This window comes from Ruditapes philippinarum, unplaced genomic scaffold (assembly GCF_026571515.1).
Source record: "Ruditapes philippinarum isolate M1 unplaced genomic scaffold, ASM2657151v2 ctg3249_1_1_1_1, whole genome shotgun sequence".
NCBI lineage: Eukaryota > Metazoa > Mollusca > Bivalvia > Venerida > Veneridae > Ruditapes > Ruditapes philippinarum.
This window is the reverse complement of record NW_026864970.1, coordinates 132,732-159,664: the sequence shown is the minus strand read 5'-3', so window position 1 is coordinate 159,664 and position 26,933 is coordinate 132,732. Positions and strand designations below refer to the sequence as shown.

Below are 26,933 nucleotides of genomic sequence, written 5' to 3'. Positions count from 1 at the left end.
TGAATGAATGAATAATACTTGATAAATACATAAATAGATAAATATTAAATAGATGAACTAGATGAATGAATGAATGAATAAATAAATAAATAAATAAATAAATAAATAAATAAATAAATAAATAAATAAATGAATAAATAAATAAATAAATATCATAACTCAATTTTTGAAATATCGTTGGAAAAATGTTCTTTGTCGTTGAAGCCTAAATAACACATTAACATTTAGCAAAATGTGAAAGTTTCCTACTTTTAAGTCTGACAAATGTAACCTTTCAAAGTAGCATATAGAGGTCAATAACATGTTCAGTACGGAGTTGACAATACACTTGATGGTCATAACGAGTTATAATATCCATTAGAAATAATTTCCCCAGAATGTATTAAACCCAGTTTATAATCTCAATAAACGCTGTACAAATTATAGGTTTATTCCTTGAACATTTTTTCACAAGCCGATGACATATGCAAATCAAATATGTCAAATATCAAATATGTCGACTTTCTACTCAATTCGTTGATGCCAATTGCGATGAGTTTCGTTACGTAATATGTAGATATCAATAAATGTGTGTATATATAAACCAAGTGTAAGGTTCAGCTTGCCTCAAATTAAAGCTCTTCGTTCGCTTAAAACTACTATCGTTAATCTCATTGTAAATTAAATTAATCGGCACATAATCAGTGCAAAAGCCTGATGCGGGTCCTTTTTGACTACAGTAATAAATTGAATAATGCGTCTCAAGATTGCACAAATGATCACTGGAGCAAGAGCAGTTTTAAAACGACAGCTTTTAATTAATTTGATCAGGATTGCTTTACACGGGCAAACAGTTTAATAGCGATTATTTGAACATAAAAGCGCAATTTAAAATCTCATTTAAAAAGTTGCTTGAAAAGCGTGAAAATGCATTATGTAGTCCACGTTTATTTTTTTTGGACATAAATATCAATAGCAAGTAGAATTCGGTCACACGTGCATTAAGTTGACGTAATCTTTATTTAAATTTCAGAACGAGATGCAATTAGCGCATACATATTTAGGGCTTTTGTATAGCTTAGTCCCTTTACAAGAAAGAACAACAGCAATTAAGACCCATTTAAAAATAAGTTAACTTACTCAAGACATGCCATTTAAATGTTATTTTAACGACACATTAGTTGACATTTACAATTACGTTTTTCTTTGTATGAGATTTTTCTAAAGATACATTGTTTGAATAGCAGTCGTAGATTAAAAACAAATTAAATCTAAAATTGTTAAGAACAAAATGCTATATAATCCTATAACGTTTGGTTGATAACGATTATCAATGTCTTTCAAATACAATAAAATGTATTCATTGTGAATTAAATGTTATTAAACAGCCAATGTGTTTGTCCATTTTAACAAAATGTAACTGTATTGAATTTTATTTACATTTATATAATGATAAGTCAATTTCTTATCAATCTCGAAAATGTTTGCATGAAGGGGCCTCGTTGGCCGAATGGTTAAAGTCGCCGATTTCAGGTCACTTTCCTCGCCCACCACCGCTGTGGGCTTTGAGTCCCGCCAGGGACTTTGGATTCTCGTTTGTGAGCTAACTATTTAGCTAAAGTACGGAGGGTCGATTGTTCTGGTCAGGTGATACTCGCCCGTGTCTGAAATTATGCACCTGATGTTGTTCTCCGCAAGTAAAGCTAGAAAAAGGCCATTTGAATTTTTCAGTGTCGGTCTGGCGTAAAATCCTATAAAACAAAACAAACAAAAAAATTATGCAAGAGAGCAGTACAGTAACGCTTTAACAGCAGCTTCTTACTTGTATTTCATTTACACTAAAAGTTGCAATAATCTACAGATGTTCCGCTAATCAACATATACTTGTTAGAGTCAGATGCATTTTATGACACGTGCCTGTTTTAATGCGCTTTGTTCGAAACCACCACAAAACGTTTTATTTGGAAGCAGAGCCTTTGATGAACCGTATCATCAACCGAAACCTAATTGAATATGTCACTTTCCCAATATGCAAAGCACTCCCATGTGCTTTTTTATTTCAAAACCCAGTAAAATAGTAATATATTTTCAGAACAACATGCGTTCTATACAATTTGTGATCGGCCAATAAACAATGAATTTGTACATCATTTTTAATCTGATGTTGTAAAACAAGGGTGAAAAATGCAATGCATTTGTCAATTTCGTTAACATTTTCAAGTTGTAGTAAGTTAATATTTTCGTTATTTGTTATTATTTTGGTTATTTTTCTAAAATAAACACGTCATGTTTTTACATAAGTACATTGACAACAGCAACTGTAAACCATGAGAACTTTTACATAAAAATTGTGCGTTTTAAACAATATTGTACTCACTGTCATAAACATGAACGTCATATCTGTAAGCTGTCTCGTTTTCATAACGGAAACGACTGTTGTCGTACGTTAACGAAACACAAACCAACAGATGATAAATGAATAAAAACCAATGACTTAAAATATCATAAAGGGAAAAATGATAGCTCGTTGATTAAAATCATGGAGAGTACATGGCTAGTATTTGACTTCGGAAGTGATTATTTATATATAAACATAATGCCATCCTGAGTATTGCAGTCACTGTGTTAATGTACATATTCACGATATTAAATAATGTAGCTTAAATAATATAGCTTCCACCCACAAAGAACTATAAACGACTGGAATCCTCCTACTTGCAATGAAACATGTGTCTAATGTTAAGAAGTAATGAGAATAATTGACTTCAAAGGCAATTAAATCATAAAAGCACGCCCATATTTAACCTAGCAATAATAGGAAAATACAAATTTATTGTACCACTGAATGCTTTCACAATTCCACAACAGGCAATTCAACAAATTTTACAACTTACAGAAGCTTTCTTGATGCCCCTGAAGCTTAATAACCGTCCAGTTCCTTTGTATCCCGCTGCACAAATAGCCCATTCAGGCATTCGATGAAAGAAGAATCAAGTGATGTTATAATTGAATTTGTCACCTTTTGCAATGTTCCGTGGTTCCCAGTGGTTTTCATAAGCAACTTTATAAACATTTACCAGCAAATTGCAGTACAAATTTCAAGTTATCTTCTGGAAAAAAGGATTCTTTGTATCATTTCATAAGCATGTAAATTGGTTTTATGCAAATTTGAGAGGTTATAATGTTTTATCTATTCTAAGTATCACATAATTATCCAGGAATGTATCATTTCTGTAAAGAAAATAAACAACAACAACAAAAAACAACAAAAACCAACAACTGTAATTACCATTTTAATTTCATGAAATTAAGTTGAATCGTCTGTGATAACTAATAAAACATAAATTTCGCAATTGTATGGCGGACTAGAACTATGACATTTTTTTTCTATATTATTAACCTTATATTCCAGCCATGCATATAGCTTAAAAACTCCGATGCTTGTAATAACTTGTGGCCATGTATTGATTTCAAGTCAGATTTTTTATTATGTTTATCAACTAACTTCTATTCATTTCTCCTGTAAGAGAATGTCTGGCCGATGATGGCTAGCTTTTGTTTCTAGGACACAATCAATCACATTGACGGTTCCGACAATTGTTTTACAGAAATTTCTATCCTTTATAGGGCTACAAACATTGTATATAATGTATTACCGCTTGATTGTATACAGCAATTTACACACTTCTTTGATCTATTCACAATCTACCATTTGCTTCTTTGTCAAGTCAGTGAAACAAAGACAAGTTTGACCATATGGTACTTCAGATATACATAGAGAAAAAGTATTGTTGTAGTCAAACAAAAAGTTAATGGAAATAAAAAACGCAAAAACATTAAGGTAGGCCACCCGTAATGAATTAGGAAAAGTTCGTTCGATGACGGAAATTTTAAGTGTTCAAACTGCATGCATACATACCTACAAAAAATACAGATTATTACAAGTGATAAATTTCAATTCCTTTCAAAACCTGATTTTAATACTGAACATAAATTGGATGGTCTTTATGTAATGAGCGTCTAAATAACAACTATTATAAAAATATCTTACTAGGCTTCAGTCGACGAAAAGTAATCTTATTCCATGCAGTTACAACAGAAGCTTCCCTTAAATGATTCATGACGTTAATAGCTTGAGATGATACAAAGTGAATTTAGCATCATTGTCTTAAAGAATGTCTGTTATGCAAGATTCTCTAGGAGTAAGCTATTCCATTAGATAAAATTTTCCTTGAAAAGCCTTGTGTAGAGTTCACAAGACGACTACCAAGTAATTGCACACTCAACATTGTCTTTTTGTTTGGAAACTGTTTAGTGGACTCAAAAAAGATTTATGTTTATGTGCAGATTGTACTGAATTGATCCGATAAAAATTATGAATATATCATCTTACTTTAGTCCAAAAGTAGAACGAACGGTCCATCAAAGCAAGAAAATATCGCAAGCCTGGTGAGTAAAAGAAAACAGTCTAATTATAATATCATTTCTTTTTAGTATGCAAACTTTTAAGCCTTTTTTACCCTCTTAGATTGCAATTCAAATATATAGAATTTAGCTATTGGCCTATCAGATAAGTGCCTCTTGAGACGGTCGATCTTAAAAAAAAATAAGCTACTAAGTTTAATAGAAATATATTATTATTACTGTACAGTACCAGTTTTGCACTTGAAATGTGATGTCACATTGTTTGTATGAAGATTAGGTGCGAGTGGCTAATGAAATTATACAATATAGGGAAGAATAAAAGTCTAACTGCACTTGGAATGTGATGTCACAATGTTTGTATGAAGATTAGGTGCGAGTGGCTAATAGAATTATAGAATATAGGGAAGAACAAAAGTCTAACTGATATGTTGGTGGTCCTTTGGCTTCATTGATAAGTATGTAATATGCACAATTATGCACTAAAATACTTTTAATTGTGCCCGTCTTTGATACGTATTAGCTTTTAATACATAAAAATGATTCATGTGTGCTGTAATGAACTAGTTTAACTTTGAATTGGATATATTTTTTCTAATACAAAATGTACTTGTATCTATTTTATTACAAATTTTACACTGACATACTCATATAATAGAATTCTACGAAAGAATTTGTGACTTCATTTAAAGTTATGATGTAAAATTTACAGTGATTTGACATTTGGCAGCTGTTAATGATCGCTATTTGATTTAAATGCAACTTTGATGTTTACAGTTTTTGCATTGCATCAATTTTAATAAACAGATGATAAGTTCAATCTGACATTCATGAAAGGCTTAAATGAGAGCAGAAAACCATATTTAAGTTTCAAAAACACAGATATTATATGTTTTAGTGTTAAATTAAACGTTATCAGACACATACATTGCTGTTCTCCAGGCAAGACACTGTGACCCTTTCTTATCATACTGAAAATATTTCAGTATAACCCACTTGTACATAATAAAATGTAAAAGAAACTACAAACACGAACTATTCTTCCAAACATATAAGGGCTATTTTTGTGAGAATGTTTTTTTTAATGTCAATGCTATATAAAACTTAGAAAGGAAACATACTTTATTTGGATTGGCGTGGACGATTTTTAGCCATCAATAGTGTAAGCATTGTCTATTGTAGTTTCGTTTTCACTTCACATTTTGCCATAATAGTATGCTGTTATCGATCATCTTTAATGCTTCTCCTTTCCGAAAGTCTTAATCCGATTTTCTATCTTACGTTGAAGATGGTTTACCATATAGACTATAATTATCTCTCAGAGAATGAAGTGGACGCGTCAATAGAAACATGGTTTGGAAAATGTTAAGAGATATATGCGGCAATATTCATGACTTGGAAATAAATAGTCTCATTCCATTTATAACGTCCTTACAATTAATAAACCTTTAGAGGCATCCATGATAGTAGTTCACATTAGTCTAGATTGCTTTGATTCGACTGTCATATCAATCAAAGAGAAATGGAAGATCTTGCGCGAAGATAAAATTCATGATTATTAACACTCATTTAGTATAATTGGCGATACACGTGTGGTTGGCACTGAATTTGATTTGATGAGAATTAGTCTGTCAGTAAATACCGGTAGTCTAGTCATAGTGCTATCTGCTGGTGTTGATTTGTGGTAATTTTTAGGAATGCAAATATAATCTGAGCAGGTTTCTTTTTCAGATTGGACTTTGGTCTCACGTTATAATGTGTTCTGTCAGTAAATACTTCCTGGATATTTTGATGGACGAGAGTGAAATTGCTAAAGCATTTGGTATAATTAAAAGTAAATCAATAAAATCAGAATAACTGAACGCTAATGTGTAATGTGAAATTAACATGAACTATAAATTTAAGATTTTTGAGGCAAACTGATTTTTAGTTGCCTAATTTTAAGCATTTTGTCTTCAGATTAATGCTAATTTTCATGAAAATTGCATATTTAAAAGTAAAATACTATTAAAGTTAACGATAAAAGTAATTCACACATTGCAAACGGCACTTACAATCCATGTAAATTACCAAAAACATATTCAAAAAATGAGCAAGCAGCACTTACTGTGTTAGTATTCTGATAATAAAAACTGCAGAATCAGTAATTAATCGCACATAACACACACCATCTTAGATATCACTTATCGTTTAAATTTCTTAAAATAGTACATTTCACTTAAGTGTGACTTTATTAAAATTGTGTTTGGCTCATCTGGTGGCATGCAGCTTTAAATGACAATGCTGGGAACACATATTAATATAGCATTGGCAAAAAGCATACTCACAGAAATATGCTTTGCGTTTTTTCCTTAGTATGGAGCATAAACAATTTCTACTTATCACAAAGTGTGTTGCCAGAACCATAATTTTTATTTGTACAAACAATTTGAAGTTAAGCATCTATGACAAATCGTCTAGGGTTATGGGTTATGGTGAATGATAAAGTCGTAACTTGTCAGCTAATTAGCTCTTCTAGGAAAAAATAAAGATGTAGAAAAGGTATGTGATAAACATAAAACAGTCTGGTAAGAAAGCTCCCCGTTTCTTCGTAAATAACAATACAGTTGCAGTAAACCTTACAAAGATAATAAAACCTACGTATATTATGAAAGTGTAAGTTTCGAAATTAGTCATTTTTATTTTGTTTTATTATATTAAGCTTCATTTATGCAAATCATATCGCATTTAAAACATGAATAAGTCATATAAAATGTACTAGTAGTACATTGTGAATCTATATTAAGAATTAAAAGAGATTTATACATATAATATGGAATAAAACTTACAGATATGAACCCTAATATACATTTACATTACATACCATTCAATAAGAATTTTAAGACATATACGAGCTTTGACTGAAGTTAAAATTTAGGGATATGTTATGATTATGGGATAGATAGAATGTTGTGTTGTTGATTTTATTGTGTGTGTTTTGTTGTTGTTGTTTTTTTTTTGTTTGCTGTTGCTTTTTGTTGTTGGTTTTTGTTGTCGTTTTTTATGGGTTTTTTTTCTGTTGTTTTTGTTGGTTTGTATGTACATTGTATATATGAAACAATTATTTTATGCATTATTCTGTAATCACAAGGCACGAGTGTGTCTGTGTGAACATTCATATGAGCCGCGTCACGATAAAACCAACATAATGCGTTTGCGACCAGCATGGATCCAGACCAGCCTGAGCATCCGCGCAGTCTGATCAGGATCCATGCTGTTCGGTTACTAACCCTATTGCAAGAAGAGAAACTGATAGCGAACAGCATGGATTCTGATCAGACTGCGCGGATGCGCAGGCTGGTCTGGATCCATGCTGGTCGCAAACGCATTATGTTGGTTTTGACATGACGCGGCTCAATTATCTTCTCGTGCTTTAGAAGTCATGTGATGATCATGACTGAGGAAGTCTTGCGTAAATGATGACCGTTAGTGTACCGTAGGAAATGACGTACAATTAGAGTATTATTGTGGGAGAAAATGATACAGTAGTATGGACTAATGGACAGTGGGCGTGGTCACAAGCGATGAAGATATATTGATTTTCCGAATTCCTTTGTAACAATTCCTTCATTCCGTTCAGTACTGCATCGATATTTAAAATTATACACAGTGTTAGTGCTGATTTATTGAATTTTATGAAGCTGCACGTTTGTAACGTCCCTTTTCATTGGATAATTACAACGTTTATAATAACCATATTCTTGACTGCTGTTAATTTATAAAGTAATTCCAAGTAATTCCATTTTATTTTCACAAAGACAGGAAGTTTATCCTTAGCATAAATTCGTTAAAAAGATTATTGACAGGTAATATGACCCTATATGAACAATTGTTTGCAATATACTCCTCGCCAATTGGCTCGAGTTATAAAAGCAAACAGTCGTTTAGATAAGGTCATGTAACCTGTCAAAAATCATTATGGGTAATATTTATTATAGTTGTTTAATAATGAAACATAAAGTATCATATTAACTTAAAATGATGAATGTATATTGATCTAACGATTTATGAAAAAATGGCCATTATTTGTACACAATATGCGTAGTTAGAGTGACGTTACCGTCATGTTATCATTTGTTTTATTAAATTTGAATTTGAATTAATTTGAATTTTGAACATATAGAGAAGGCCTTTTATGTCATACTACATAGAGTGTTACGTCACTATTCAAGGAAATAGCTGAAGGGAAGGCATTTTATATTGCATTGGGGGTTTAATTATTCGCGTGCATTTAAACTGCCCTCACACATACCTCGCGACCTTACTGCGTCCTTACTACGACCTTGCTACGACCCAGGACGCAGCACAGTCGCCATGGACGCAGCAGGGACGCAGCGAGGTCGTAGCGAGGAACCCAAGGACGCGCAAGGTCGCAGACCGTCGGCGACTATTTTGAACATGCACAAAACAGTCGCAGAAACTCTGCGTTCTTGCTGAGTCCTGGTTAGGTCGCCGTGGGATCGCAGTGGAGTCGCCATAGTCGCAGCAGCATCGTAGTAAGGACGCAATAAGAACGCAATAGACGTAGTACACTCGTACTAAGGACGCCGTAGAGTCACCGATGAAATTACAAGAAATTGCTCGGAAACCTTTGGCGACGCTACTGCGTCCTTGCTGCGACTATTGCGTCCTTACCACATCCTTACTACATCCTTGGCGTTCTTGGTGCGACTTCAGTGCTGTTAGAACAGAAAATATGAAAAATTCTGCGATCTTACTACGTCCTTAGTGTGTCCCTTCTGCGTCCATTGCGACTCTACGGCGATTGTACTGCGACTATGGCGACCTTTGTACGGCTGCACTGCGTTTCTAGTGCGACCCTAGTACGATTACCATTTTCATTAGACTTTTGCTTAAAAATCTAGAATTTCAGTTCGCTTTCAGCAGTCAGTGCTTTAACATCGGTGTTTGAAAATGGATAATGTAATACTGGCTCAATACATGGTTCTTGTTCAGGAGCAACATGATATTGACTATCAGCTTGTTTTAAGTGTGCTTAGACAAAGGAGAAGGGCCAGGCGGAGACGATGTTGGGTGAGGCCATGGCTAGGGGAAGTACGGAGAGAACTGTTTGGCCACTACAGCCGTCTTGTACCTGAGCTTAGGCTGGAAGATCCTGCCTCATTCCACAACTTCTTTCGTCTCCCACCACAAATGTTTGATGAACTGTTGTCTAGACTTCGCCCACATATCACAAAGCAGGATACGCGCTGGAGGAAAGCTATCGATCCGGGGACAAAGCTGGCAGTAACTCTGCGTCATCTGGCTTCTGGCGACCTTTACGCTAGCATGAAGTTTGACTTCCGGCTGCCGGATAATACGATATCTGTCATTGTTAAGGAAGTCTGTCAAGCCATTGTAGACGTGTTCAAGGACGAAGTAATGAAGTGTCCCACCACTCCTGAAGAATGGACAGAAGTGGCACAAGGCTTCGAGCGTCGGTGGAACGTCCCTCATGCATGTGGTGCGCTAGATGGGAAACATGTAGCCATAAGAAAGCCGCCTGACAGTGGAAGCCTGTATCATAACTACAAGGGGTTCTTTTCCATTGTGTTAATGGCGCTAGTAGATGCCGACTACAAATTCTTGTGGATAGATGTTGGAGGAGACGGCTACATGTCTGATGCCATGATCTACAATAACTCAGAACTTCGGGAGTGCCTCTCAAATGGGTCAATAGGTTTTCCCCCACCTGAACCCCTACCACATGATGACCAGGACATGCCATATTTCCTCCTTGGTGACGATGCATTTGGTCTTCGGACATACATGATGAAGCCATTTGCAGCGCGGAACCTGACAAAAGAACAGAGAATATACAACTACCGTATTTCCCGTGGACGAAGAGTAGTTGAGAATGCCTTTGGTATTTTATCCCAGCGTTGGCAAGTTTTGTTAGGGACTATGCAGCAGCAACCAGAGACCGCACGACTGATTGTTGAAGCCTGTGTCTGCCTCCACAATCTGATGAGGATGAATTATCCAACCCAGAACATCGCCGCCCTTGACCACGAAGATGCAAATCATGACATTATCCCTGGTTCGTGGCGCAGCGACGCGAGTATGCTGGACGTGGAACGATGTGGAGGAACAAACAAGGACACCGTTGCAGCGAAGAAGCAACGTGAATATTTGAAGTTGTACTTCAACTCGGTCGCTGGATCAGTTCCCTGGCAGGACAGGATGATATAATCATATACTTGTGCAGGATAATAGTGAATATGACACAGATTAATGTACATATCGCTTGTCTTCGGTACTAACGTTTTAAGTATTTGGAATTAAGCAATCGCCAACTTGTTAATTATTGTACATTTAGTAAACCTTAAGCGTAGTTAATAAAGTGAATTAAGTGTGCAGTGTTCCATTTCGCTTATCCATATCATTGGTGTTGAGATCAAATTAACACTCGGTGCCAATTTTTCAAATTTGACTAGTTCAAATTTGATTTTAGACTAGTCTATTGCAAGTTTTATGGGATTAAGTATGATTTTGATTAGAAAATAGCCAACAGTGTAGAGCCTGGTCAGACTGCGTGGATGTGCATGCTGGCCTGGCTCGACACTGGTGGCCAAGGTCGATTAAAATCGCCTGTGGCGCCCAAAAGGTTAATAAACCAAAGTCATTCTGCATGTACATGTTATACTATCAAACACATTTTTGTCGTAATATACGTCATATAAGCCGCGACATACAGGCAGGGCCTTTGGATATGAATCTGCGACCAGCATTGAAATTAGGACAATAGCCTCTTCGTTTGTCTCGTGCACCTACCATGGTCATATTGGGTCGAATTTACAGCACTGCAACCCTTAACAATCTTCTCATAGGTTTTGATTGATTGATTGAGTTGGGTTTTACGCCTTCACCAGCACCATTCTGGGCTATTTGGACGGCGGGCAGTTTTACCTAACGGGCTTTCCTGGGTGGGTAACCAATATTTAGCACACCGACCAAGAAACTGCCAACTTTCTCACATAAAGGACCGTGGTCGTCAGCGGGCTCGAACCCACGACCCTCCAGCGATTAGAGGTTACAGCGGTTTACAAGTCAGCGACCTTAACCACTCGACCACAGAGGCGGTCTTCTCATAGGACTACATGTATTATATTTGGTGCACAAAGAATCAGTGACTTTTGTTGGGTTTAACGTCGCACCGGCACATGAAAGGTCACATGGCGACTTTCCAGCTTTCATGGTGGAGGAAGAACCCAGGTGCCCCTCCGTGCATTATTTCAGGCACGAGCTGGCACCTGAGTAGAACCACCGACCTTCCGTAAGCTTACTGGATAGCTTCCTCACATGAAAGAATCCGACCCGTTCGGGATTCGAACCCACAGCGGTGAGGGACAAGTGGCTGCAAGTCAGTGACGTTAACCACTCAGCCACGGAGGCCCCTAAAGAATCAGTGACACAGTCGTGTTGAAGATTATAAAACAATGTTAACACAATGCTTGACCTGCATCTCGGTAAATTGCTTTAAAATGTATGGAATTTTAAAATAATAGAACATGTCAAAGAACAGAAACTTTTAATTGCATTGACATACCTTGTCACTTTATCAAAATATGTGTAATCAGCAATAATATTTATGTAGCACACCAGCCAAACTAACGTTCAAAGGTGCATCATTAAATGAGTGGAAGTGAGAAATGCACATCACAAATTATTGGCTATTCTAATAGTTGAAACTCTATTATAGTTATACATGTATAGTCATACCTTGACATCAACGGTATTTTAACGTACTAGCGCATTCATGTATCATAACCAAACAAAAAACAAACGTCACCGTTCATAATCCATGTAATGTCACTGAAGTGAGTCCATGTATGAGAACGAATCCCTGATAATCCCACTGACAGCAGTTTCAGTCTTATCCGATGGCGAGGTGGCAGTCGGTACAGCAACTGAGGTGGGTGGATTCTGTGGGGTACTCGGCATGCACGGTTGTAGAGTTGTGAGAGTCGGCTCGTGTTGCATCTGAGCCTGTACCCAACTGGTATTCATGGAGTTCCATACGGATGTGGTTTCCACGTTTGTTGGCCAGTTCTGGGGTGGTGGCTGCCACTGTGCACACTGGGAGGACTGCTGGGTATGTTGAGTTTTAATCTTGTCGTTAAGCTCTAAGTACTTATAAAGTAACTGGCTCTGTTCCTGTTGGAACTGTCTCCACAAACTTGGATCCAGGTCAGCCATTACTGCATTAGCCCAATCTCCAAATGTAGCCCGTTCGCTGACAGGCGCAGCCGGTTTGACCGTCTGGAGTAGTTTCTCCTGTAGTTGTAAGGACTGGCGGCCCCTCTCGTCCAAGGCGCTTAGTAACTTCTCCTCCTCCGCAGTAAACTGGGACGACGAACGCTTTGGTCTGGCCTTGATGCCGGCAGACTCACCAGGGTCGTCGAGAGTTGACGTAGACTCTGTCAAAGACCTTCGCTGCGGAAGGTCATCTGTGTCCACAGACTCACTATCGTCGGTATCGTCTTGTGACTGCCCTGCCAGCTTCGTCTTCAACTGCAGTGAGCAAAGATAAACATTTTGGGGATAAGGGTCAACTGGCCATATGAAAAGTTATGTTGGAACTAGTAAAATAGGACATAATACCGATAAACGGAGGAAAAGAGATATCATTAAATTGCAATATTAGATAAGGTCAAACTGCTGTCTGTAGGCATTCCATACATTGTCCATTAGTGAAATAATTCTTAAAATGACTTGAAGAGTTATTTATTTATGTCTGCTGATGAAACTTGTTGTAGAAAAGCTATATTCCAAGTTTCATTGTTGTAGCATATACACTTTTTTGTTAATGGCATTGTAATAAAAGTGGGACGGGACGGACGGGACAAGTTATTGTGTGACATGACGGACCTAATTCCTATGTAACCCCCTTCTGGGGTATAATAAACTTAAAATATGAAAATTGATCTTACGCTGACTATGGTTCTTGACTGGACTTCATGAATATGTGGTTTCAGGAACTCAAACTTGGTCAGGATCCACTGGTCACGATCCGTTCGGTCACCTGTTCCAGCGCCAGACTTCGGCTTAGTCAGCTTTCCAAACCTTGTACGAATTGACCTGTACCATACAATAAGCATACTGACGTCTTTCCCAAGAACTTGTGCCTGTTCGGCCCAGAGAGCGTCCTTCTTGCCTTTATCCTTGTAGGTGGATAGCTTTTTGTTGTAAATTTGCGGGTTTTCTCTCAACCACTCGACCATGGATTCTTCATCTTCAGCTGTGAGGTCACTTCTCATCATCAACCTGGACTTTTTGGCCTTTAAAGAACTGTAACACTGTTCACCACTGGTAGATTGAGTGTCCGACTCGGAGACTTGGTCTGATAGCGGTGCCGCTGTTTCAACAGACTGTGGACCACTAGAAGACTGTTTGTATGCATATCCGCCAGTGGATGAAGCCGCGATTTCTACACACTGTGAACCACTACCAAACTGCATATCTGAAGCGGCGACTGGGTCAACTTGTAGCACTTTAGAGACCCTCGCTCTTTTGCCTCGTCCGCCTCTCATCTTTGGAATAATATGGATGATTTAACTTAATACTAATTAAATATACGTCTTCACTCGTAGAAGGTCAGACTCAGAATGAAATTTACTGGTAAAAAGTATTGTTTTTATAGACGTAGCAAGAACGTAGTAGGGTCGTAGTACAGTCGCAGGAAAGTCGCCGGACAAACGCAATAGTCGTCGTAGAGTCGCCGTAAGGACGCAGAGAACATAGCACAGTCGCAGCTGGGTCGCCGATGATCGCCGTGGGGTCGCCTTGGGGACGCAATACAGTCGCAGTGGAAACGCCATGGACGTAGAAGGGTCGTATTGAAGACATAGAGAAAACGTACTGAACACAAGACTGCAGAGCCCCGGACCGTCTGCGAGAGAAATTTGGAAATGTTGAAAGAAAACCAACGATTTTCGAAAGAAAAATGCTATTTTACTAGTTTTCAGGTCGCAGTAAGGTCGTGGTTTATGTGTGAGGGCAGCATAATAAATTACCGAATTTGTCTTTTGATAGGTTTTTGTAATTTGATTTTGCATGCACCACTTTCTTTGTAAGTTGCGTTTGTCTGGTAGTTATCCCCTACTGTTTATGAACTAATTTGTAAAAGTATATGTCTGTAGTATAAGATAATATTTATGTTCCATAGCCAGTAAGGATCTCAAACGGAAACAACTTGAAAAGCACCCTCTCAATCTAATAAGTATTTTAGTGAGGAAAATGTGCGGTGACGTAAACGCTACTTATCTCATACTTATCTCAAGGACATACTTTATAAGCTGCTGACCTTTTACAAACAATATGTCAAACCACAGTTGTCTATCTTATAGTAAGTAACCTATTAATATTCAGTGCTTGTGCTAATCTAAATTGCATATCAACCTGATTTCTGCAAAATGGAAGTTAAAATATGCAGATCGAGCTAATTGGTTTTAGGAAGGAAGTGACGGAAATATTACAATTTTCTATGGCCTAGTTTCTTTAGTGACGACTCGTTGTTATTATGTTGTCTTGTGGTTTTTGTTTTTTGTTTGTTTGTTATTAACATTCTGAACACAACGATTTAAAGCCATAATATGCAACAATATCAACATCATATGTGAGTGGTCCTTGGTGTAGAATACACGACAATATCCTACATTATTTATAGAGATACAGAGACTATTGCTGCCATGTTTTTATCATTCAATTCTGCGTCTATAAAAGACTGTCTCTATATCATATTCAGTTCTCGAGGGTATATCATACACGTTATTTTTCTCAAGAAATTATTTATGATGAAACTGCGCGGAAGGTGTCTGCTAATACAATAAGGACAATCGTTTTCACGTACATATGACGCCTAAACAGGAAAAAAATGATTTTGGTTAATCTCGGGTGTTACAAACATAAAGCAACACTAGAGGTCAAAACCACCTCTCCTGTAGAGATTCATAGACTCCAGTAATCGAACGCAGGGGTACACGGTGACTGTGTGAACTTCCATATTGAGATATTCCAAACCACCTCTCCTGTAGAGATTCATAGACTCCAGTAATCGAACGCAGGGGTACACGGTGACTGTGTGAACTTTCATATTAAGATATTCATAATTCAGACTGCAATTGTGATAAGGCAACATCTCAGCTTTAAAGGGCAAAAGATTCACTGTAGCTGGGTGTTAAAAATAGTTTGAAAAATATTCAAGAAGAAAGCATTGAAAATGGCTATGGCCAACGTTTTCAAAAGCCATTTGTCATTCTGTTTAATGAAAAATAGAACGAAAACAATGTTACCTTCTTGGTGCTGAATTAAGGAGCATGTTATATGTGTGAAAACATGTTTTTCTTTAGAACATACGTAAGGTTTTGTTACAAAAGCAATTTGTTTAACTAGATAAACTAATGTCAAAAGAGGCAATTAGAGAAAGGTGCCTGTAACTTGTTTTACTTTATCTTTAATGCTAATCTTATAAACAAATCGATCTATATACCTATTTTCTCGTTGGTTTTCATCAAATCACTCGGAATAAGTAAACGTGTTCCGGCAAGTTTTTGCATTCGCTTACTTTTAACATGTATCGGTTCTTTTTTCCTGGAGCTACAGCATATATTTAGGTTATGCCATAATTTACATGAAACTTTTGGTTTGTTCACGAACACCGTTTTCGAGTGTAACGAAGCAACATGTACAAACTAAACTAGTATTGTGAATATGTAGTGCTTTGAATAAGACATTATGATGTCTGTGGAAGTTTTTATCTCCAATTTCGCATATTTAATATATTTAATTCGGCATATGACAGTGCCGGGGGGAGGGGGTGACAAAGCTAATTTCAAATCGCCGGTCATATTAAACCGAGCCGGCCGCATAACTTATAATGTTTTATCCCTTTTTCATAAAATTGATGACTTGTTGAACAATGCATACGTCCCATTCATTTGCGTGGGGGCAAGTTATTATTCGGGATTACGTAGGATTACTCGCGGCTTAGACAATCGAAATTGATGCTGATTTATTAATGCCAGTAATTCTGTCAGGACATTTTGAAAGGGAAAAAACAACAGCAGTATGCCATTCCGCATTCTTGTCCATATAATATACAAGTTTACTCCAATATTTTGGTTTGTTTTAAAGATATTACTGGTAACATTACTTACTATATACAGTAGTTGAATACGAAGTTATAAAATGAGAGGCAGATTTTATTTATTTAATTGTTAATCATTATGACTGAAACTTTAGTACTGCCCGACTTTTTGTTTTTGTGACCTTGTGACTGTCCCCTGTTTTTATTCGGTGTTCTGCTATGTTTCTTACCAGTGGTCTAATGAAGCTGGATTTGCTTGAGGCAACGTTGAATGTGTGTTGCCCTTCCTTATGTTTTTTTTTTTTCGTTCTCATTTTGTTGAATTTAACTTTTCGTTGTGTGGCTAAATATTAAGTCACTAGTAGCCGATTTTTTTTTGCATACTTATAGTAATTAAAGATTATAAGCGGTGCACACCTAGTATACGTTGCATTTGAAAGGTAACGCTGTATGTACACTCAAGCTCAAATCTGACCGCCGAATGTCTAATAAGTTGAGACAAACATGTACATATATGTTATATACCGAAAACCAATGAGTTATTTAGTTCTTGAAAAACTGTTTGAAATATCTGAGGTGAAGACATACTTGTTTTGTCGCTTTTTTCATAGATATTTAGGGTGTTTTTTTTGCATTGAGAGATATTTATAATAATATTCCACTCAGACAGATAAAAGCTCTTTTATGTGCGACATGTAATGTATTTATATTATCAAACTGACAGTTCACACAGACACACGACTTCAGGCTCATTTAGTTTGACATTATAAACATCATTGAAAGGTCATATGAAATGGGATCTACATGATGACAATTAGTACTTAGTCTACAATAATATTTGAAATGTAGGTTTTATACATAGGGCAAAGTGATAATCAAAACAGTGACCCAAACCTTAAATGTTAAAATGTTATGAAAAATATATGACAAGGACTAGAATGTTTAAGCATTTTAAGGTACATGTATTAAATTGTGCAACAAATTGATTTGATTTTACTTATAAGTCTATATATAGAAGCAATTTTCTACTAGTTTAATGGACTCGTATTTATATTGAAATCTAGTTATTTTTAATGTACAATTTATTATTTGAATGGGGGGGGGGGAAGTTGGCACGCTATTATTATGACTTAAATGACAATACTTTTCTGGTTGATCCTGTTAAAAAAAGTTAACACAATTTAGGTCATATGACACCGAAACAGGCTAAGCTCGGGTGCTGGAAAGAATCTATTAATTCGAACCCATTTAGTCGCCTCTTACGATCACGCAGGGATAAACGGTGACTGAAATTCTGATGTCTCAACCCGCTGGCAATCCCTCAGCCACAAGGGGTAAACGAAATAAATATCATTTATAAATGTTCACGATTTTTATAAAAAAGTGGCGGTCTACAAACGAGATATATAGAATATTAAAAAGGTCATATTCTGGAAATAAAAATGTCTTATCTTCAGAAATAATTGATTGGCATGATATTTAATGCTTTCATATTCTACGAGCGTTGCCAATTTTATCAATAACCACGTAGTATATCTCGACCTATTTTTACTATTTTAGTTCCCCTCATAAATATAACGTCCATTTTCTATATTGCTCTAATTTGCCACACATATTCCTCTTCAAGCATTTATTGATCATGAGTGCAGATAGAAAAACTCATCGACATTATAACGCATTAACTTTAATTGACAGTGCACGAGCATTTTGGCACGGTACTGACATTGATGGGGATTAGTCGAGCAGTTAATATCTACACGTTTGTCATGCCGCGCATAGATGGCGCTGATTTGTGGCAATTGCCTTCTTAAATGATAAATATTTCGGTGATGCAGTTTTTAAGTGACGCCTGTTGCTTTTTTTTTTTTTTTTTGCTCTTTTATTTTTGTCCTGAATGTCAAAAGAATAATCTTATTACCTATGTTATCTTATTTACCTATTACAGAACAACTTCAGTGAGGTTAGACCCCTAGTGAGACAAAGAATTGATTGCTGAATAGAATTGCCCATTGAAGGTTTAATTTATTATGAAGCCTTATTTTTTGGGAAAAAATACGATATTGTTGGCCGCTCTGCAGAGGTTGTATTGTATTGTTTATTGAAGGCATTCTGTGTACCATCTTCAATTAACTAGAGTATAATTCACATGTAACCCGCTCAACCAAAATTATTTTTATGACAAATCTGGGACTTGTAAAAGTGACAATTCATTTAGCGTACTCCGTATAATTTGTTTATCATTGGGACTATAGCAATAAAACTCCAGATGGAAACTGTCCGTTATGTCCAAATAATTAGCAAGTTATTGAAAAACGTTTACTCTTCTTTTATCTCTAATTGTTAAAAGTTTAATTCAAAGCGGAAGGTTAAATGGTGTTAAATGTATTAAATTGTTAATCTGATTTAACTTTTAAAACGATTCTGTTGTAAAAAATATCCGCCTAGTTTCATTTTTAAAGTTCAATCTTCAAATCGTTTACCACTTGAGTTCACAAATTAAATTTGTGACATTTTACATAAAACATGCAAGTTCAAATAAAATAGTTCATTTAGACTTGAAGTCCAGTTATTGACTCTATTTATCACAAGATTTATATTTAAAATATTAAAAACTACATTTTTACAATATATTAGACTAAGTCTTAATAAAAGATATTATTTTCAATGACTTCTGAATCAAATACTTGAGACATTTCAAGGGGTGATGTTTGGTAATTCGTTATTTGTATTTCTAGCGGTAAATCGGTAATCAAAATAGAAATGTATAATAGCGTTCTATCATGATGTATAAAAAATGTAAATGATGTCCAGGGAGTTTAAGCATTTAAATAATTTTCATACAGTATAGAATAGACAAAAATATACATTTGCTTTCGTTTGTCGTGCATTCTAATAAGCAAATGATCTGCATGACTTCCATTAATAGTGCAGTATTTTTCACCATATCTCTACTGCGTTACTACCGCATATTTGCTTATATTGACCTCTTGTTTGGTTATTTGCGTGGAATGCAAATGCTGTTTGCAATGTGTAAATTATTATTTTGTTCACTTCACAATAGTTTGCATTTTTAAAATTTCCCAGTACAATAGCATGAATCTGATGCATGCTGGTTTAAAGTGCATTGTAATTAATAAAGTATATCACTGGGAGGATTATTAATTATTTATTATGTTAAAAGGATAACACCGTCAAATGGAATGCGGTTAATGTGCATGTTTTGGGAATTAAATACGGCTGTCACAAACGTGGTAATGTTTTACCATGAATTTCTCTTAAAGGTAGACTAGACTTAGTATCGACCATTTCTTACTTTGACTAAGTGTATGTATTTTTAAACATTTTGAATTTTATATTAATGATGAAATGAAGTCAGCGTGCTAAGCCTAAAAGAAAGAGCATCAGATTTGTAATTTCTTTCCTCAACCATGTAAACTTTGATATCGAACATTGAGTTTATAACTGCTGATTCCGACATCATGTCAAAAGTCAATAATTACTGGTTAGTTATCCAGGAAGCTGGCAAGGTGAACCGAACGTCAAAATATGACCAAACTGTGTTAACATCAACAAACAATTTTATTATTCTGATATATTAGCTTCCATTAAACTGCTGTCCCATTAAACTACTGTCTTTAAGTTGGTTAGTGTCAATAATATCTAATGGTCTTATTTACAATGTCAATATTACTTAATACCAGATAGCCAAGTAGTTTATAATCATAGTAACAACTCTGATGCTAAAACAAATATCGCTAACACCGACCATATGTTTGGAGGTCAATATCATAACGAGAGGGTAATGTCGGATTACTACCGGCTTTAGAAAATCTAATTTGATGAAGAGTTGTCAATTGCAGTATCATTTGGTTTAATACGTTTATCGAAAATCTTTACCCTATAGTCCCTTTGTTTATTAAATATTCTGTATATCTTTACATAATATCTTTAAACTTATTTAACATTAATTTTTGTCCCGATCCTGTTTACAACTGGCAATCGTAGTTACTGGTTTTAGAGTTTCTTAAAAAAATACTTGAGAGAAGTACACTGAATGTGGAATTATTTGTAAAAAGTAAAAGAATCAAACTGTAAACAAAGTAGAATTTTGACTTCTATACATTTTTTTAAATTACTATAACTGTACTAATTGTCAAAAAAGCAAATGATGATAAATGATTAATGCTATTAGCCAATGAGCAACATTTTTGAAACTATAACAAGAAAAAAAATTTTAGAAATCAAAATTAAAACATTTATTAGACATAATGGGCCTTAATCTAATTTCTGTTATCGTTTGATATCTAATTGTTCTTCACTTCTTTGCGTTCAAAATTAGAATTTTATTTGTTTTATTCTAAGGTGAAATCTTGTCAAATCTTAGAACATACATATAATAAAAAAGAAAAAAATAATCGTATGTGATTTATGCTATAATTTCTTGGCTGGTTGGAAATCCATCTTATTATTTTAGCGGTGGAACACTTATTGCACGTGTTAATGGATTTATCTAAGTGTTATAGCTAGTTAAACAACAGGTATAATGATGTTATCAAAGTAAAACGATAAAAGAAATAAATCCTACACATTTAGTTAAAGAGAATGATGTCCATGTAAGAAAATTGTTTTCAGATTGACTGTGAACAATGTCGTTAAAGTTAATCTTCTATTCATATAAAACTCAGCAGTTGATTGTATTCTATAAAAGTCTGAAGTTAAGTTGTTGTTGTTTTTTACCAAGTTACTATAGTCTGATATCAAAACAAACTGATTTTTAAGCGCATTTCCAAGCATATTTAACAGATTTACGGGTGTTTTCTAAATTACATTTCCCGCAAAACTTTATTAGATTTGTCATTGAAGTCATAGTTAGATATATTCAATACAATTTAAACGTCCGATATACAATACAATACAGTACAATACAATACGATACAATACGATACGATACGATACGATAAGATAAGATACGGTACGATACGATAAGATACGATACAATACAGTTTATTTGCTTTAAAGACTGTAGAACCTTTCTATCATAATAGACCGTCTCCGTTGTCGAGGGATTAGAGTCGATGACTTCTTATCCAGTTACCTCTCTGGCGTGGGTTCGATCCCCGGGAGATGCTTTGGTAGTTTAGCACGGAGGATGGTAGTCTAGTACTGGTGTAACTCTCCGGGAACGATGGTTAGGAAACTACCCGCCTATATGACTGAAATACTGTTGGAAAAAGGCGTAAAATGAAACAATCAAACAAACAAACAAATCTATTATAATACAATGAAAAGCAACAATTAAAAAATGTTATTAAATTTGAGTTAGCAGTAGGATGTGTGTTTAAATACCCATATTATGGAACATGATATATTAGTTTTTGACAACACGCTAAAAGTTAGACGATTAAAGGAAAACGTTTATTGTTTTTAAAATGCAGAGTGTATCATTCTTGATAGATTCTGTATAAATTATGATAATAATACTTTTATCAGTTAACAACGGATGTCAGACATGTAGTTCTATACAGATAGGCAATGATTCGACGGCAGCTGCAATGATATCTATGTAATAGTAAAAGAATCAAATAGTTATGATAGCAATATTTGATAATGAGCGAGCGGTGTTTATAACTGCTACAAATCACATCATTACTACACCAAACGTTTACATTGATTTGCCTGTCATTAACCCATTCAAACATGATTAATGAATAATCATTAACACATTAGCCTTAATTGCTATTACCGATAGAACTGTACATTGCATGATGCTGCTTTTATTGAGTCCATCACCACTTTAACCATTTCTTTATAGTCTACCATAGATACAATCACATGGATAAAATTGATTGGTTAAAACAAATTTAACTTTCATTCTAAAACGCTTCATAATATTGCTCAAATAGACAGGGCAGCTATTTTTATACGGTATGAAAAAGGAATACATACATGCCAATTAAATGCCGTAAAATTGGATTACATTAAACAAAATGTAATATAACATATTCGGCTCGTAATTGAAATAATGCATGTAAAGCCACCTATAGCTAATAACTTCCACAGCCAGTAGTTCTCAGCGCTAGACAATATATCATTTTGTTAAATTGAACACGATGTTACTTATGGAATACATGAATTACACGCCGTTAAGTCATATGATGTCAAAGAAACAGTTGACGATTAATAGGAAAGCGGAACCGTAAATGCGTTGAAATCCATGTAAAGGAGCCTTGAAAAAGACGCGAAATGTCGTCGTGGTCATTAACGTTTGACTTGCACCGTGGTTCGAATGGTTTTCATATATATTTAGAAATCATTTACGTTTGTGAGGATACAGCTTAATGAAATAAATGTCCGTGTTAATATAAACATTACAGCCCACAACTGAAGCTGCCATTTTCTCACATATGAACTAATGTACAGACTATGTTTATTGCCAGGATGAAATTCATTTTGTGTGTCAGTCAATGGTTAAATCGCTTGATTCTCCCTCTAAACATATGCTTTTGGCACCGATATATCCATTTTCTTTCATCAGTGTGACAGTTAATACGTTTTCTGTGATGCTATCTCAATTCTATCTGATCATTGCTGACAATTTATAACTTGAAATATGTTTTACACATCTATGTTCCTTATTCATCCACTATTTTGCTTACAAAAGCATTTATATGGAACAGTTGATCAAAACAACATGTTTGTGAATACAAGTTATTCAAATGTTGCCGTATTCATATAGTAATCAGAATCTCTAACTGACACGAAACATGTATATTCCAAAATAATGGAATATATTCTCTTTGCTTCTTTTCTACAAATAGCGGGACCTTTGTGTTCGTATGAATTGTCACTGACCCTGACCTGATATTTTGTGCCCATCATAAACACGGATCTCATGCCTGAAATGATTCACGCGTGATCACCTTGAAGTCATCATCCTTCAAAAATTAATATACGGCGTTTGAATTGACTATAAACTGACAGATAAGTGCTATATGTACAGTTGCATTGTACTATTTTTAGCCCTATTTATTTATTTTTTTAAATGCGTCCTTATTTTGATTATGTCGGTTTTGATTATAATGAAAATACATGTATGTATTTCATTTTTCATATCCAAGAATATGTACATGTGATGAAAATCTGCATTGTTTATGGTTACTACATATTTGTATGATTTTGACATTATATGATTATTAACAATCGTTTGATGTCAAATCATTGATGCATAAATATGAGTACAAACATTAAGTTTCGGTAGTGAGTTCATGTCATTAAATCATTTACGCATACATATTTCCGTTGTATAAATATGTATATTGCACACCTTTACAGTCAAATTAATGTCCAAGTAGCAAAGATTTAATAAATTATCGTAGCTAGAAATTTATATAGCTCAAAGCTAGTCCATATATCTCCGTATAAATGAGGCGGACATTGAAATATGTCCACATGTCCTTCTATTTCTTATATGATTTATTTTTCTCTTTACAGATTGTTGGATAATACTACTGAAATAAAGTGTTTTAGGAATTAATATAAATGGAGTATTTCTACGCATAACAATAAGGTAAGCAATATCTTTAGATAAAATGCTTTTGGTAAAATACTACTACGGTGTCCCGTTAGAGCCACCGCGAAACACAGATAACCCGAAAGAACGAGACGGCGAGGGTCGAAATTTTCACTATCGTACTTTTGACTTTTCATTATCGTTACTTCGGATTTTTATCATCGTAATAACGTTTTTTTTGTTGTTTTTTCGAGATAAGTCTGTGAATCAGGATGATCATAAACTGTCTGTAACTGTTTATTTAAGCAATTTTGTATAATATACAATACAATTTAACAAAGGAAAATATTTTATCTAAATGATTACATTTTGAATATCCCGCGCAGTTTTTTTTTTTTTTTTTTTTTTTCATTCTTTTCATAAGCCCTAGTATTTTTTCTTCTTTTTTCAAAGGAAAGTTATAAACCATTCCTTCTGGTGTTTTTGTATTGATATACGAATTCATGTAGTTATTAATGTGTGTTATTTTCTGCGCCTTTAGAATTCTGTAGTATTTCAGTATTTCGATACACTTAAACCAATTGTCAGTCAAACAGCATGGGGTAACTCATTTTGTATTCTCAAACAAAATAAGCTTCTAGGGAGAATTAAGCCGTGTCCTTCTTGTTGACAAGTGTGAGATTAGCACGTGATTAGCACGTGATTCAAGCATGCAAGATTGAAAGATTTGGCTTTTAAAATCGCGTTCTTGTTAATGCACTGAGAGCAAACGGGCGACAGAATTTAATTGAACGCAACCTTGTCATTTTTGGTCATCTATAATTGGCATGAAAGATTTTAAATGAGCATATTTTAAGCGGTCGAAATTAGCGTCCTTGACGACTCATTGGCTAAGTTTTGTCACGTGACATGGCAGCAGCAGACATGAACCTGTAATGCCCGTGTTGCAACCATCATAATATTACATGTATACTGATAATAATCTATTGGTTTTCTGCCATCACCAGTATTATTGCTTTTGGGAGGGAAATTAATAGTGATTACATTTTATTTATTCATAAAATGGTGCTTCTGGGTAATCGATGGTATATTTTATATTAATATTATTTCCCAAATGTAATTCTAGAATAATTATTTAACCAGAATTTTTCAGAATATAATTATGTTTCGTATTTCTTGTGGGGAATTTTTACATGTTTCCAATACAATATAATAATAATAATAATAATAAAACTACAATATATCAAAAAGAAAAAAAGTGCTACGTTTACATAATTTTATAAACAGGAGAAAAAAAACGGTTAACACCCGCTCAAGGAAATTCATTTATTGTTTGTTTTGAGTTGGTTTTTTTTGTGTTGATATTGTTTCAAAACATATCCTTTCCTATTTTTTTTGTTTAAAATGCAATTTGGAATAATAGTCAAAAGTTCTATGAAAATTGACTTATTACCAGAAACCAAGAGAACCAGATGTTGATTTTTTCCGCTATCTTGTATTAATATAGCGCCGCAGATTGTGCAAATAAAGCCGAAAACTAAACAAATAATTGCACAGGGCTGTTATATTTAATGTCAAGATTACATTGGATTACCGAACAACAACAGGTAATTAAATAGGATGCTGACTTGTCAATTACTGTAACATTTTGACCTTTACTTAATGGGCTATTCTCCCATATTTGTTTAAAGCAAGCATGCCGAACAAGGTGACTAGAAAGTGTATAATATAACAGAAGATTTATATTTAAGTATATCTACAATGGGAAAGTGATACATGTACATGTAAGTTTTAAAGCAGACGATACTGTCAGCGAATAAAAATGTCATATGAGCAACTTTAAAGCATACAATTAACTAAGATTGCAATTAGTTGCATCTATGCATCTATGAACATATGAATATTTGAATAAATATTTTAAAACAATCATGCTTTACTGTAGCATATTCATCATAAATACAAAAAAAGACAATTTTTACAAAAGTTACATGTTAAAATTTCAGCCATTAAGCAATGATCACAAATCGTTTTAAGAAATAGACTTACACATGCCTTTAGATTTTTACACCGCTTTAAATCAATGTGATCTAGTATACAGTAAGTGCCAATGTACTTTAAAACGTTCATTTATAATGATGAAAGTACATTAAAATGTTGTTAATTCCTTAAAATAATGATTATTTAGTTACCTTTTTGTAAACAATTTAATCTCCTGCCCAAATACTTACACACCCTTTGAAGTGCTGGAGTTATCGCCATTTTGTTTTTAATTTGACTTAAAACATCAACAAAACACGTCTTTAGCTAGCCTGTGCTCTAAATTGATGTAATAATTTTCATTTGTCTTTAAAATATAATGATTGAAGATCTTAACAAAAAAAGTGTTTCAGTGTTTTTATTGTTAAATGTTCAGGATTTTTTGTCCACAAACCAGAAATTGCAAATAATATTTTTATATCGCCTCTGCGCTTTCTTCTTAAGCAAATGCGATACATTTTGAATGATTGGTATGCTAGAAATGCAATGTTTTAATGTGTAACGAGTGTGCCCCAAAGGATTGATCAATGCGTTTAAAACACTAAGAAACACATATTTTTGTATGCGATTATGACGATCATAAAATGTTGACGATATTGCTTAAATATCTAAATATAGCTCTCTTAAGGAGCTGTCTAGTCGCTCAATTAGACGCTAGCAGTTTTGATAAGTGTTGGATAGAAGTGTTAGGTAATGAGGCATTATACAATACCTTGTGTCTGAAGGAAGAAAGAAAGAAAGAAAGAAAATAAGAAAGAAAGAAAGAAAAACAAAGATAGATAGAAAGAAAAAACAAAGAGAAAAAGAAAGAAAGAAAGAAGAGAGAAAGAAAGAAAGAGAGAAAGAAAGGAATAAAGA

The 26,933-nt window shown here is 34.6% G+C and overlaps 2 protein-coding genes across 4 annotated transcripts in view; both read left to right on the top strand.

Moving 5' to 3' along the window:
• LOC132727446 (uncharacterized) overlaps nt 1-26,933 on the top strand; it is a 107,552-nt gene that overhangs the window by 44,789 nt on the left and 35,830 nt on the right. For all 3 annotated transcript variants that reach the window (XM_060712968.1, XM_060712967.1, XM_060712969.1), the window contains exon 3: nt 24,020-24,095. The gene's annotated coding sequence lies outside the window, so the exon portion shown is untranslated. The remainder of the gene's footprint in view (nt 1-24,019; nt 24,096-26,933) is intronic.
• On the top strand, nt 9,355-10,632 carry LOC132727445 (putative nuclease HARBI1). The gene has a single exon (XM_060712965.1). The coding sequence runs from the start codon at nt 9,355-9,357 to the stop codon at nt 10,630-10,632; it is 1,278 nt and encodes a 425-aa protein (XP_060568948.1).